Raw genomic sequence first — 13,968 nt, forward strand, 5'->3', positions numbered from 1 at the left:
CACCAACCTTGGGACCCCTAACTACACACCCTGCCCATAAGGCAGGAGCTCCATTTGAACTCAGTGCAGGTCCTTTAGTCCCTGCCCAGCTATGTCGCGAGTGTTCCAGCCCCATCTCCTGAGTGGACCTTGGACCTGTGTTTCCAGTTCCATTCCTGGCATCATCCACCGCCTCTCCTGCACGGACTCCCTGGGATGGACCTAGTACCTGGTTCATCACTTTGCCTCGTCTGGGTGTGTCAGTGTGCGAAGCCAAGCCCTTCTCTGCCCGCCCTGCTCCGTGCTGCAGGACTCTGCTCTGGCTGGTGAGGGCCAGGCGCGGCTCTGGCTGCCCCCAGCTCGCCTTCCTGCGTGGCAGACCCGGTCTGCTGCTCTCAAGGCTGCGGCAGGGTCACTGCCCAAAAAACTGTGGGCAGCAGGACTCTAGTGAGAAGAAAGCCGCCAGGCAAAAGCCAGAAACAGAGACACTTGTGTGGCTGAAGGAGGAGTAGGCATGTCTTTCTTGGTGTAGAAGGTGGTGCTAGAAAGAGCTTATTTTTGGTTCCTTGGCTGAACTACCAGCAGCGGGGCAGAGCCAGCTGTACTCAGTCAGTACTGGGTACTGAGAGCTGCGAATACCAGCGGCTGCGTTGCTGCGGCCCCTTGATGTACGGGCTTTTTGTGCCGTATTCCTGGGCTAGCAAACGGCAGTGAGTGGCATCTTCTCTGCAGCCGGGCACAGAGCGCTGTCCAGGCAGAGGCAGTGCAGCCTCCCAGCTAAAATCTGTACAGCTCCTCTTCTATCCCTTGCAAAGCAAGTGAAGAGAGGGAAAACAGACCGAGGAGAAAATGAGGGCCAGAGAAAAGACTGGGGAGGTTCACTTGGCTGCGGGGTCATTGCCTAAGAACTCCTAGGTGTAGTGTGGTATGTGACAAGAGATCAGTGCTCCAACAGATCTGCTGGTCAGTTACATAGGATGGTTTAACTCACTGATCTAATGCACAGCCCGAAGGTGAGCCTGCAGAACAGGAAAACGCAGCAACTGCTTGAAATAAACTTATTTGTAACGACAGATCGGTTTATTTAGATTGCTATCTAATACACCTGCAAGCCGAAATTCGGTGAGCGTAAGGGATCAGTTTTACACCTCCTTCATGCAGGTGCCCGTCATGGCAATGTGCTCTTTTTGCTGTTACCCCCCCCCCGCCCCCCGCTCCCTTTTTTATCAGAGCCTGGAGACCCTCCGAGGTGGGCACAAGGACCCTGTGACAGCCCCTTGTGCCCGCCCGCAGCCCTGCCCGGCGGGTTGGGCGAGCAGCCCCGGACAGGCCCCGGCGAAGGACCGCCCTCACGGCCTTTCCCCGCTGGAGGCCGGGCCGCAGCGCGGGCAGGACCCCCGCCGGCCTCTGCAGCGCCAGCTCCCCGCCGCGGCTGGCGGGTCTCCTTAGAGACACCCGCCGGGCCGCGCTGCGACCCCGCCAGGAGACACGGGAGGTCGGGCCGGGCGGGGCCGGGCGACGAGGGGCGGACCAGCAGGAGGAAGGAGCCGTTGGGCACCGCAGCCCCCGCTGCCCAGATGTGCTAGCTGGGGGCGGGTGAGGTGGTAGGGCGAGCTTGCAGGCGGTGTCCCGATTGGAGGATTTGCCAGGACGGCTCCGCCCCCTCTCTCCTACTCGCCAATGGGCGAGCGCAGCGCGTGCCATCACCGCGAGAGTTGCGTTGAAGCCGGCGCCGCCATATTGGAGTCGGGAGAGGCCGCGTCCCCTTCTCTCCCTCTCGGAGGGTCACGGGAGGGGGGGGGAGTGGTGGGAAGGCTGATGGGAGGTTGCACGTTCGGCGGTGAATTAACCGGTCCCGTGAGCCCGTCCCCCCGCCACTGCAAGGCGGCCGGCGTTGGGCAGGGAGCATGGTGCAGTCTTGTTCCGCCTACCGCTGCCGGAACCGATACGACAAAGAGAAGCCCATCTCCTTCCACAAGTGAGCGCGGGAGGCGGGCCAGGGCCGGGGCGCCATGGAGGCGGGGCCGCGGCCGTGCGCGCGCGCCCCCCTCTGGAGGGGTCGTGCGCCGGGGTCTGCGGGGGGCTGAGGAGGGTGGGGAGGGGGATGGAGAGGAAAGGCGGGGGGAAGGAGGAGGACGAGCTCTCGGCGTGTCAGTGATGTGCGTGTCCGGCGCTGAGCAGGGAGCCACATCCGGCCCCGCGCCGCATGCCGGCTCCTGCCTGTGCGGGGAGGGAGGGGTAGCCCTTCGCCTCTCTCCACACCCGCTGCCCCCGCGTCTTTCAGCCCCAGCCCGGTCCTAGGTTGGCGGGAGGGGTTCGGCTCCAAGGATGAGCCTGTCAGAGGGAAACCAAAGTGGTCGTGCGGTCAGTCACGGCAGCGCACCGCTGTAACCCGACCCCCCGTGAACAAGCTTTCCCCTAAAGCTGAAGGTGTTTCGTATTTGCAGGTTTCCTCTTACGAGACCTGATCTTTGCAAAAAATGGGAGGCTGCTGTTAAAAGGAAAAACTTCAAACCGACCAAGTACAGCAGCATTTGCTCAGAGCACTTCACTCCTGACTGCTTTAAAAGGGAATGCAACAACAAGCTTCTGAAAGAAAATGCCGTGCCCACGATATTTTGTTACACTGAACCTAGCGAAAAGGTAAACCAAAAGCACTCGTAGTTTACAGACACCGGAATGCTGTGTGTTGTGCGTATTCAGGGCCCGAAGTGGCAGGGCAGGGAGCAGAAGGTGCAGGTTGTGAAGGATCCCGGCAGAGTGTGTGCAGCAGAAGGCACGTGGAGGGCTCTGGTGGCTGGAACACATCCAGCCGCTATTCTCATGTAGATGTTGCTGTCTGAGGCTCTGGAGCACTTAGAGCACCACACTAACTTCCAGTAGTGCTGATCTGCTCTTCTGTGCCTATGCAGAAGCCTTGTGCTGAATTAAGTGGAACAGCAGCCGAGTAAGACGGTACTACCCTGTAGTTCAGTTGTTTGGCTGTATTTGTGGCATATTTTGAGTTTTAGAGAGCCTTCAGTAATACTGACAAGTTGTACTGTAGTCTTCCATGCTGACTGATGGCTCCTTCCAGCACTGAAGTGATGATGGGCCTTAGATCTGAAACTCAACTGTCCTTTCTAAAGGGTTCTGTCCTCTGGCTTCATGGAGTTAAAGTGAGGTGCAAACAGGGGCAGAACAGTAGCTGCACCTGCTATTTGTCTGTGCTGAAACCATCCCTGCATTGCCTTAACAGTTAACTTGCATTCACAAGCCAGGCTGGTCCCTAACTTCTGTCTCTCAACTTGTGGTGGCAGTCTTTTCTGATGTCTATTGCTGCTAAGGCAACTTGCAGTAGATGCAAGTCGGTTATGAGTTCTTCCTTGTTGATGTGATAGCTGCAAAACAAGAATGGGAAAATTTGGTTCTTAGTTGCTATAAAGGACGTAAGATATTGGATCTCTTGCCATTTTCCTGTAGGGGAAGTGGCAAAGGAGAGAATGGGTATGATAGGTCTAGGGGGTAGGAGACTAATGGGATGGTGTACACACAGGGAAATAGGGGCTTTTGCTTGTTTGATTTTTTTCTCTTTATATACAGTATTAGATTTGATGCAGAAATAAAAAAGGGAATGTATTTGAAATATGACTGATGATAGAGAAGAGAATATAATCAGAAGGTATTTAAGGAAAACCAGACAATTTCCAGGTAAATATGGCTGTGTTTTTGCTTGGTTACGCTTCCCTGTTATTGTGAGACAGACATTTTCTGTATTGTGTGTAAAATAGTTACAAAACTTTAGAGACTGAAAGCTGAATGGGTTTACAGCGTGATCTGCAGAAGGACAATTGGCACAGCAGGATTAGCGGTGAGCTGTGTTCCTCATTTCATTATCGTACCTGGATCTACAAAAACTCAAAAGAGTGCCTTTTAATTATGGAGAAGGATTTAGTGCTGTTCCTGTTTGTCTCATGGCACTTTTAAACAAACTGCCACGTATCTTCAAGAAATTATATAGTAACAGAGAATAACAGTGGCTGTTTTGGAATTGAATCCACAGATTTTGAAATACAGTTTTTTATTTTTTGTACTATGTAATTTAAAATACTTTTTTTCTTTACTTATGTCTTAGGAGAACCATTTACTGTCTGTAAGGAGTAGTTAGAATTCACTTATGATGTGTCAGTGATACCAACGATCTGTTCTCCGTGACACGTTGTGACAATAGTAACATATTTATAGAGGTAGCATGTGCTGGATAAGCTGCAAACAGAAGTCTCTGTGTGAATTCAGCTGTCCAGCTGATTTTTGCTTGTGCTTCCATCAAGGGTGAGTGTGTCTTTGCCGATTACATCTTTGCCTTGTATTTTATTTTAGTAGAAAAGTTTGAAAGTTATAGCTGATAGGGTCAAACTCTTTAGAATATTCATGTGTGAATTAGATAGGCACGCTCTTAACTGCAATTTTAATTGAGAAATAAGAGTGATAGTTGGCTGGTTTTGTATTTTAAAGTGATCGTTAGTATTTGAGTGCATATGAAACTTCCCTTCAACACCAATCACAAAACTGCCTTCTCAGTTACTGTCTACCAAGCGTTGTAGTTTGTACAAGAGGGATATCTAGACCCCCCCAAATCAAGTATTATCTTCATGTTAAGTCAAGGAAGGTCAAGTCATGACTGTCACATCTGGTGAGCTTGATATTTAGATGATGAACATTTCCCTGTCCTTAGGCTTTCATGTGTAACAATAACATTGGCAACAGGTGGGTAGCTAGAAAATTGGTTTGGTGCCTCTTTTACTGAGAATGTCTTAGGCTTTCTCTTGGCATGCAGTATGCAAACTCTTTTGTTTAAGTGGTGGGGTTTTTTTTTGGTCATCATGTGCACAGGAGCATTTCTGAATTATACTTTGTTTCCTTGGGGCAGAAGAAATCTGATTCTCTGCTCTGGGCTATGCTCGAGTGGTGAGGGATCTGTGTTGTTCTGAACCATGCAAGTGAACCTATCAAGAGCAGTATGATAAAAACTGCAGTTTCATGTGGCGTTGAGCCAGTTGATATACTGCTGCTGCCAAAAGGGAGAGTCGTGCTTCTCCCTTCTCCATCCCATCTGCCAGCCGTGCAGTCCTGTTTCTCACTCCTTCCATACACCAGAGTAGGTTTAGGTCATACCTTGTGTTGTGTTGTTTTGATTTTTAATAAAGAGCCGTAGATTTTTGCAGTAGTGGTGGAAAAGCAAATAGCTTTTGTCATCTTAGCAACTTACTGTGTTCGAGGAAGGAGTAAATACAAGGGCTGGAAGGGCTGCTTTGCTATTGAAGAGCTGTTTATTTTGGCTCATCATGTCTCTTGAAACCAAATCCTTATGCTGCATTCTGAAACCAGTGACACAGTCCCTTTCAGTTGTTCAGAAACAGGCCTTGTGTATACCTCTCTGCTCTGCCCCATAAGTAGGTGAGCTTTATTCCAACTCAGCAGAAGATTATCTGCTGCTGCTGCAGCACTTTTAAGTCAGCCGATAGGTTCAAGGTATATAATGGTAAGATACAGCAGAAAGGAGGAGGGACAAAGGGGGATGAGATGGCAGTGATGAGTTACTCCGTTTGATGGAACCGGAGCCTGCTTTCTTGCTTCTTAGCTTATTGTGGATATGTATTTGAACTAAGTCTCCAAGTGCATATTATTATATCTCAGATAGTAATTGCTGCATTCTTCAGTTCTTGGTTTATTTGAGATTTCAGGGACGTGAGTTTGAGAGCTGTGAAAATGAAGCTGCATAAAAATATCTTCAATTTTGAAGCCAGACAAAACAGGCCCAGAACTGTATGTCAATTTTGGAAATATAAGCTTTGAAATTTACTCAATTTCAGTCCTCGTTATTTATGTTATTCTGGGGCTGTAGGAAGGGAGTTGTTTTTGAGCCATGTTAAACATGAAAATGTACTTGGTTTTTCTTCTTATTCCTAGCCTGAAGAATTTACAGAACAGCCAGAAGATCCACTACCGCCTCCCCCACTGCCACCGCCGCCACCACCACCGCCACCACCTCCACCACCAGCAGCTCCAGTACTACCAGCATCTCCGTCAACTCCTTCATTTCATCTCTCTCAGATAGATGCCAGATTAGTTGATCCAAGTATTGGATTATTGATGCCTCCTCTCCAGACCCCTAGCAATCTCGCTGTTTTTTGTGATCACAACTATACTGTAGAGGATACAGTTCATCAACGAAAACGAATTCAGCAGCTGGAGGAGCAAGTTGAAAAACTGCGTAAGAAGCTCAAGACAGTGCAGCAGCGATGCCGGCGTCAGGAAAAACAAATTGAAAAACTGAGAGAGGTTGTTCAGTTTCAGAAAGAAAAAGACATACTGGCAGGAAAAGGCTATGTGATTCTACCCAATGACTATTTTGAAGTTGTAGAAGTACCTGCCTAGAAGTCACGAACATCGGTTTTCACTATGCTAGGCCAAGAAATTTAGTTTGAAAACTATATGCTCTCTAATTCTGTGCACAAGACTCTCTAGAATTCTCAGACAGTAAATATGCAGTCATACAAATGAGATTACAATTGTTCTTCATGGTCATTTCAGTTTGATACACTTTGAAAGTGCAAGCATATCAGAATTAGAATGTGCATTTAGTTTACAAAATCTGAATTGCTTTACAGAAGGAAAGGATGCAATGGTGAATACATTTAAACCCAGGGTTTTGATCTGTGTTTTTGCTTTGTTTTGTTTTTGGTTTGGTTTGTTCATTTGTTTGTTTTTTTACAGCAGCTGTCTTATGCTTACAGGGATTGGGGAACTGAATCTGGCTGAGAGTGAAGTTGAGGTTGTTATACACTTAGTTCAAAGCTTTGTCAAGGCATTTAATTTTGGCTTTGGTGATCCCCAGGAAGTGGTTTTCACTGATTTCAGAAGGAGCAGGATTAGGGCAGCTAAGAATACCTGCAAGTACTGCAGAAAAATAGAGGAAGTTAAAGATAAGCATTTCAGCCTTGGAAAACTTCCAACCTCAGTTTGCTATGCCTTCAAAGCACTGCAAAAAGTCTAATTCCCGGATGCCTTTGGTGAGGTATGTAAATGAACCTCTTATTTTGGAGTAACCTTTCACCACGTGTGTGTTGTGAGGGACACAAGGAGAATTTACGGCATAGCTGATGTAGAAGAGGATTTAGTTTGAGGGCACTTAAAAACACTCCTGAAGTGCAGTGCTACACTGAACATATGTGTTATTGGACTGTTGACTGGATCAAGAAGGCAGTGTACTGTTTTGGAGTGGCTGCTTTTCAAAAGTACCTTGACAATGTACAGTCCTCAATATGTTGCAGTGTGACATTCCTACTGTAATGGGTGAAATGTTGTCCTCATCCTTGAAATTGTTCTTAACTCTCATCTCAATCGTGTGTAGCTTCAGGAAAAGAAGGTTTTTTTATCTTATTGAGGTGTCAGGCATTTGTGACTTCCATTGCAGTATGCTGTAGATTTTCCCTTGCTCTCTCAGTGGTCCCTCCCCAAAAGGTATCCACCAAAGGGCAGTAACGAAATTAGGCTTTGGGAGCTGCTTGGTGCTAGACTGGTTTTTAATATCTCAAATGCTGCTGCCTCTCCTTTAGCCTTATTAAGACTCATTATAAAAGTGAATTTAGCATGACAAAGTAGTGCAGCAGTTTGCACTTACTGTCTGATAATTTATTTAGTCAATTAACTCATTCAAAATCAGAGAAAATGGTGTCATGCTAACCCTGTTGTAGCTTTCACAGCTGAAATTCCTGGATATATTAGACACAAGGAAAACAACTTTTCTCAGTCCATGTCAAACTTGTTTGTAGTGTGGATTCTAGCTCTGATACTAATCAAGGCCTGTTCAAGATGGCTTTAAAAGCTTCCGTTAATATCCTGTTAGCACAACATTTTGAAATGTTTTGAACCAGTCTTTATACTTCTGACCTCACTCATGCCACATGTCTGTTTTCCCAGTTCATAGACTTAAGGTGAACAAAATTGCTGATGCGTCCTTTTGTGTATGATACGTGATTAAAAATAAAAAGCAAATGGTGTGTTAGATTTTTAACTTCTTTCTCCTCTTTTCCCAGGACTTCCCAAAACTCGCTTCACATTTTGGTTTTTGTTTGTTTTTTCTTTTTCTGAAGTAACTCCCTGGTTTAGATGCTGGGTTTTATTCACAGCATTCCCAAGTCTTGTTGCTGTTATGCTTTATACTTAAAATAAACTTGAAAATGTTCAAATTAAAAAAAGTGACAAGGAGAAGACGTTTACACAACTGTTGCTATGCTTCTGGCATGTGTGGACAGATTAGCAGATTGTTTCTGTTTTCTATGCAATAATACCTTCTCTTCTTACTCTCTGGAACTTTAAAGTGTGACTTCCTGAAGCAGGGCAGGTTGCTGCAATACTTCACCCCTGTAGGTGGGGTGCTCCTGCCATTCCACTCTTCCTCCCGACATTTTGTTGTCACCACCCTTCTTACTTGCACCAGTTCTGGTGCTGAGTGCATCCTTCTGTAGGCAGCTCAGCTCACTGAAGCAGCAGGTTTGGCTTGTAGTGGAGAGGCAGAGGAAGATCAGTGGTTTCAGACGTTATAAAGAAAAAGGCAGGGGCAGGAGCTGAGGATGGAGAGAAATAAGTCCTCTGGTCACAATGAGTTGCTGCATTGTGCCAGCTGCTTCTGAAAATAAAGGGATAACTTCATTCTCTTAACGCTCAGCACTGTTTCCTTCTACCCTGGCCAAGGATCCCTGTCTCCCCACACTGTAACCTGCTGTGCTTGTTGGGCTCATCCTTTGAGTACTGTAGTTTCACAACCTTCCAGCCTAACAGAAGCAAGTCAGCAAGGTAAATTTAAGGCACACTGATAAATGGCTCGTGCATGAAGTTCTTGTGGGTTTAAGCTTTTCATATTGAAGTTGGTTTAGTGGCTGACTCAAGGGAATATTCCTCCTGGTGAGAGGTGGGATTATTGCTTGTCTCGAGGGTCTTGGTAGTAGCAGGTGGAAGGGGGAACTGGTGCCCCATTCCTTTCCTATTACCAAAGGATTTTTCTATGAAGATATGCAGTCTGTTCTGACAGTGGTCTTGAACTTCTCCTGCAGCAACTCTTCTTATTTTAAATCAGCCCTCCCTAAGTCCTGATGCAGTATGTTAGGGCTAGGTATGGACTCTGCTAGGGATGTGAGCACTGTCAGTATTGCAGAGCAATAAAGGGGGAAAAAAGGCTGGCATGGAAACAGCCCATTGCCTTTTAGCAGTTGACTTTTCCTGCACTGGACCTACCCGGCACTGCACTGCAATCTCTCTGATAGCAATATAGTGAGTAGATGAAGGCTGTCTGCTACTGGCCAGACTAAGAAAGGAATTCCAGCTTTTCATGTAAAATTAACAAGCACAGCATGTTCCCCAAGCATTTGTTAATGTTTCCTCTTTTTTTAAATTGGGATCTGTCACATTCACACCATCAGCTGTAAAAAGGGCTGCATCACTTACTGTTAGTATTGGCCACAACCAGTATCTGCACTTAGCAGCAATTTCCTAAACATCTCAGAAAAAAAGTGATTTGAAGCTGAAAAGTGGAAGTGGGAATGTAGAATGACATGTGATTATCCAGTTGCACACCAAGTAGCTGATGTTTGTTTAAATGCATGTAGCTGTACTTCACTGAAGACAATTTTATAGAGCAGACAGTTCAAGGAATTTAGAAAGTCCCAGAACTCAGAAAAATGCTCCACTCTTAAAATCTTGAGAGATTTGTTCTGAAACAGGCTGAAGCTGCAGCAGGCAGAAATTAAAGCTTCTAGAAAGAGAATTGTTGGTTTACCTCCCCTGTTGGTCCAGTTCTCTTTTTGCTGTGGTAGATTTTCTGATCTCTGTGTAGTGTTTACTTTTCTCTTACACCTCTGCAAAGTGTTGCTTCTAATTGTCTAATTGGGACAGTTTAAACCCAGGCGTATGTTTTATGGGAAAATGAACAGCTAAATATTTGGAGTACTGCTTGTCACACTGAGGGAGTCCTTTGTCACTGCCATTTTTTATTCCTATGCTTCCAGTTGGCCTCTTGTCTGTGCTGTTACTAGTGTGGTCTTAACAGCTGTGGCAGTGAATTAATGAAACTGACATTTCCAAGTAATCTTCTGCTTTGCTGAAATTTCAACACTACGTAGGGTTTAGGGTACAGGTGTCCTGTGTGAATTCTGAAGGAGTTCTCTAGTAGCTGAGGAAAGTGCAAAGCAAATCCCAGTTCGAATAAAGGAAGAAGGAAACCAAAGAGGTTGTTTGGATAAAACTAAACCCAGACCAGTTTCCTAGGTCTGTTCCAGATGACTTCTCCTATGATGCTCTTTGCTGGAGCCAGGCAGTTATTCCTAGTTGCCCTTTTGCTTTGTTTCTTTCCTTAGAACTCTTTTAGGCTTTAGTCTATAGGTGTATCTGCTTCCTGTCAGCATACACCTTCATCAGGTGTCAGGGTAGAAAGGGGTGGTTTTGAGCTATTGTCTAATTTTAACAACCAAAATGCAATCTGCCAAAGCACACTGATGCTTACTGTCTGTCATTACTGCTGCAAGTTCAGTTCTGTAACTCCTGCTGTTTAAAGCATAGCAGGCCATTTGCCATATTTTAGCCACGATTTATTAATCGAGGAGAAAAAGCAAAACAGGATTAAAAAATATAATTAAAGCTATGATTAAAAATGTTCTAACAGTTAGTGCTATTATAGATTCCTTTTCAATGCTTTCAACAGAAATTTTATTTTCTTACATAGTTTTTTGGATGGAACCACAGCATTTTATTGCACAAATTGGGCAGAGGGCCTTAAAATTTTATGCAGACTGAAGGAAACTCCTTCACAGAAGGAGTGTGCAAAAATAAAATATATTGCAAAGTTGTTTAATCCACTATGAATAACTTTAAACAGTTCCCAAAGGAAAGCTTCGGTGAGGAACTTAAATATTCTGAAGTTAAAAAAAACTTTTAAATATGTTACTCAGAAGGATTTTTTCAAGAGCCTCTCTTGAGTATACATTGCATTGTCATAATTAATTTCAGTAATTAAATCTCTCTGAAGTCCTCCCACTATTAATTCATTTAGCACTGAATATCAGGCCTTTTATTGTCTGTTGTGCAAAAATGATCTACTGATCCTCCTGTAGCTGCCTCCTCCCATTGTACAGGGAAAATGGACTGTCAGGCCTGGGTTTACACATTCCTGGAACCTCTGAAAAAATTATTGTCCTCTGCATCTTAATTGGTTCTAGTGGATTATTAAAAGGTCCTTTAGTTAGAGAGGAACATGGGAGAATAAAACGAGGTTAGTTGTTTTGGGGTTTGTATGTTTGGTTGGGTTTTGGGGGGGCTTAGTTTGGGGGGTTTTTTTGTTCGTTTTTTAAACTCAGGGAGGACTTGAGCAAATTAGGCAGGCTTCTTATTTCCTTTCAGGTTTCACTGGGTGTGACTATTAGGGGTGTATGATCTGTGACTATACTAGTCATCTATAGGTGAACCAACTCTCCAGTATCTGAGCCTGTGAAAAAAGTCATGTAAATTCCTTTTGGGAGGTCGTCAGTTCAGTGTCTGGGGTTGGTAATCCAGAAAAAGGAGGAGGTCTTGCCTTCAATAATGGTTTCTTCTTTCATCCTGGGCTCATTTACAAGCCCCCAGCCAGAGTCCAGTACTTTCCAGCCACGTTCTTATAGATGACCCAGGACATTGATTTAGCAGAGTGATACAGCAGTATACTGAAATGGCAGCACAAGCACAGTATATCGACTGCTATATACAGCAGAATCACAGTACGAGCATACTGTACAAGTTCTCATTAGTGGTCTCTAAATGCTTGCTGTCATGACACTGTGTGTCCTCAGTTGCCAGGAAATAATTATGTGGGCAAAGTTCATCTTAAGCCACTCTCCCAAGCTGATTTGGTGAGTGGTTCAGTTTTTATTCTTTATATGGGTTGAGTCACATACATCTTCCCCTCCCATGCTGGTCTGCTTAGCTGTTTTCAGGGAAGGCTGTTCATGCAATCTGTTGACTAAGTGATATATTAGCTATATACCTTAAGCAAAGGTTACTGTCTATTCCCCCTGGTGTTGAGATAATCTCAGCTTTCTTTATGACAATTTGTTGTTACCACTTACATTCTTCCCTGAGGTCATCATTCTTGACCATCTCCCCTGGGCCTTCCTCCATTTCAGGGATTAGTCACACATCTCCATACCATCTCTTTTCAGGGGTGTCTACTGTCTCTTACAGGAAGAACTGAACATTTTTTTGGCTTCAGGCACTCTGCAGTCTGCACCCATGGCTCAGAAAGGAAGGTTTTGTTTTTTCTTCTATTAAGAGGAAGGGATCTTGTTAGGATAATAACCACAACAGCTGGCTCTGCAGGGAACAAAGCTTCAGAATAACTACTTTCACAGCTCAGTCCAGAGTTCTCACTTTTTATTGTTGTTGTTTGTGTTTTATTTGTTTGTTTTTCTTGTCTTCTTCTTTTCTTGTATTGATAGGATCAGACTCTTCATTCATCAGATCACGGATTCTGGTGCTGCCAGGTGCAGAGGAACGGCACCTGCATGCAAAGAAAATTTAAATGGAGAGAACTGTTCCCAGGCTGGCTGTGAGACACCAAGGTGGAGTCTTGCGCCCTCACTAGAGCATGTGCACATGAGCTTGGGCTGCAGAGGCTGGTCTTACTGATAGATGGTTCAATTTCTAATATTTGTAGTTTGACCTACACTTGCAGGCTTGTCTCATAGGTGTTCTGAGTTGATACAGTGTTTTGTCAAGTGGTTTTGTGGTGGCAGTTTATTTGGGGAGCTCCAGGAGTCACTGGCAGATGAATGAATGTTTGTGGTGCTATGCCAAGGGACTGAAAAAGAAATCATTTGTGAGTGGCTTCAAATCAGTATGTATATACAGTTCTTATCTTCGTTTGTCTCTTTCTGAGTCCAGGAAAATCTTTTTGTTAGTTTTATTTTTTTTTTTGACTGACAAGGGATTGAAATTGTTCAGAGTTTATTTATGTGTCCAGCATGGTGAAGAACTGGCAATTTCTGTGCTACAGGTATTACAGCATGGACATCTCCTGGTTGTGGATAACAGGAAACATGTCTATGCCTCCAGGTGAATGTGCATGTGGCTATTTCAGCTAGAGGAACTCTAGTTATTTGGAAGTAATCTATTTGAAATACACACACATAAACCACAGTCATAGTATCATTTGAATTATCTTTCTTTGATACTGCCATCAGCTAATATACCTGATGGTAACTTTTCATAAAACTAAATACATATATATGTATGTAATATATTTTTATACTCAAATGCTCAAGCAAGGTTGTGATGTTTTAACTAATCTAACAGTATCACTCTGTTGATAACAGCTCTTCCATCAATATTGACACTTACCTCTTTTTCTGTCTACTAATGTTATGACTTACATTTTTTGCTTCATGATATACCAGCTTAATATATACCTGGTATATCAGTTAGTTGACATGTATATAACTTCAGAAATGAGATGTAACTAAATTAAACTAATATCTGCAAATGGTGCTTTCTTGTGTTGTTCCCAATGCTGCCTGACAGGCTACATCTCTACACCAGATCAAAAAACTTCCTCCTCCAACACCTTTCACTCCCTCAGTCATGGAAGAAACCATAAGCTTATACATGTGATAGATGACATTGGTCTTGCTTGTTTTTCACAGTGTGATGATCACAAAGTCTTATGAGCATGCTGTCTACTGAACCCACCATCTCTGTGGTGAGATAGGACTGTAGAAGTAAAACTTTTCTCCCCACTAGAAACCTAATCTTCAGTGTTATCTCATTTTCTCTGACTTTTTTGTATTTGCTTCGCTCTTCTGCAGTGTTGCTCTTCTCTTTTAGCAAAGATTAATTTGATCTTTTCTATTAATACTTTCAGAATCTAAAAGTCTGTGTTTCTTACTGCATTTGCCTTTTCTGATCTGATACATGGTAATAATGAGA

The 13,968-nt window shown here is 44.4% G+C and overlaps 1 protein-coding gene across 1 annotated transcript; it reads left to right on the forward strand.

Moving 5' to 3' along the window:
• The first annotated feature begins 1,758 nt into the window (after positions 1–1,758).
• Positions 1,759–8,031, forward strand: THAP1 (THAP domain containing 1). The gene is made up of 3 exons (XM_034073252.1): positions 1,759–1,957; positions 2,427–2,622; positions 5,929–8,031. Exons 1-3 carry the CDS (start codon positions 1,887–1,889, stop codon positions 6,394–6,396), a joined length of 735 nt encoding a protein of 244 aa, XP_033929143.1. The 5' UTR covers positions 1,759–1,886; the 3' UTR covers positions 6,397–8,031.
• Positions 8,032–13,968: the final 5,937 nt, after the last annotated feature.

Source organism: Melopsittacus undulatus, chromosome Z, assembly GCF_012275295.1.
Source record: "Melopsittacus undulatus isolate bMelUnd1 chromosome Z, bMelUnd1.mat.Z, whole genome shotgun sequence".
Lineage (NCBI taxonomy): Eukaryota > Metazoa > Chordata > Aves > Psittaciformes > Psittaculidae > Melopsittacus > Melopsittacus undulatus.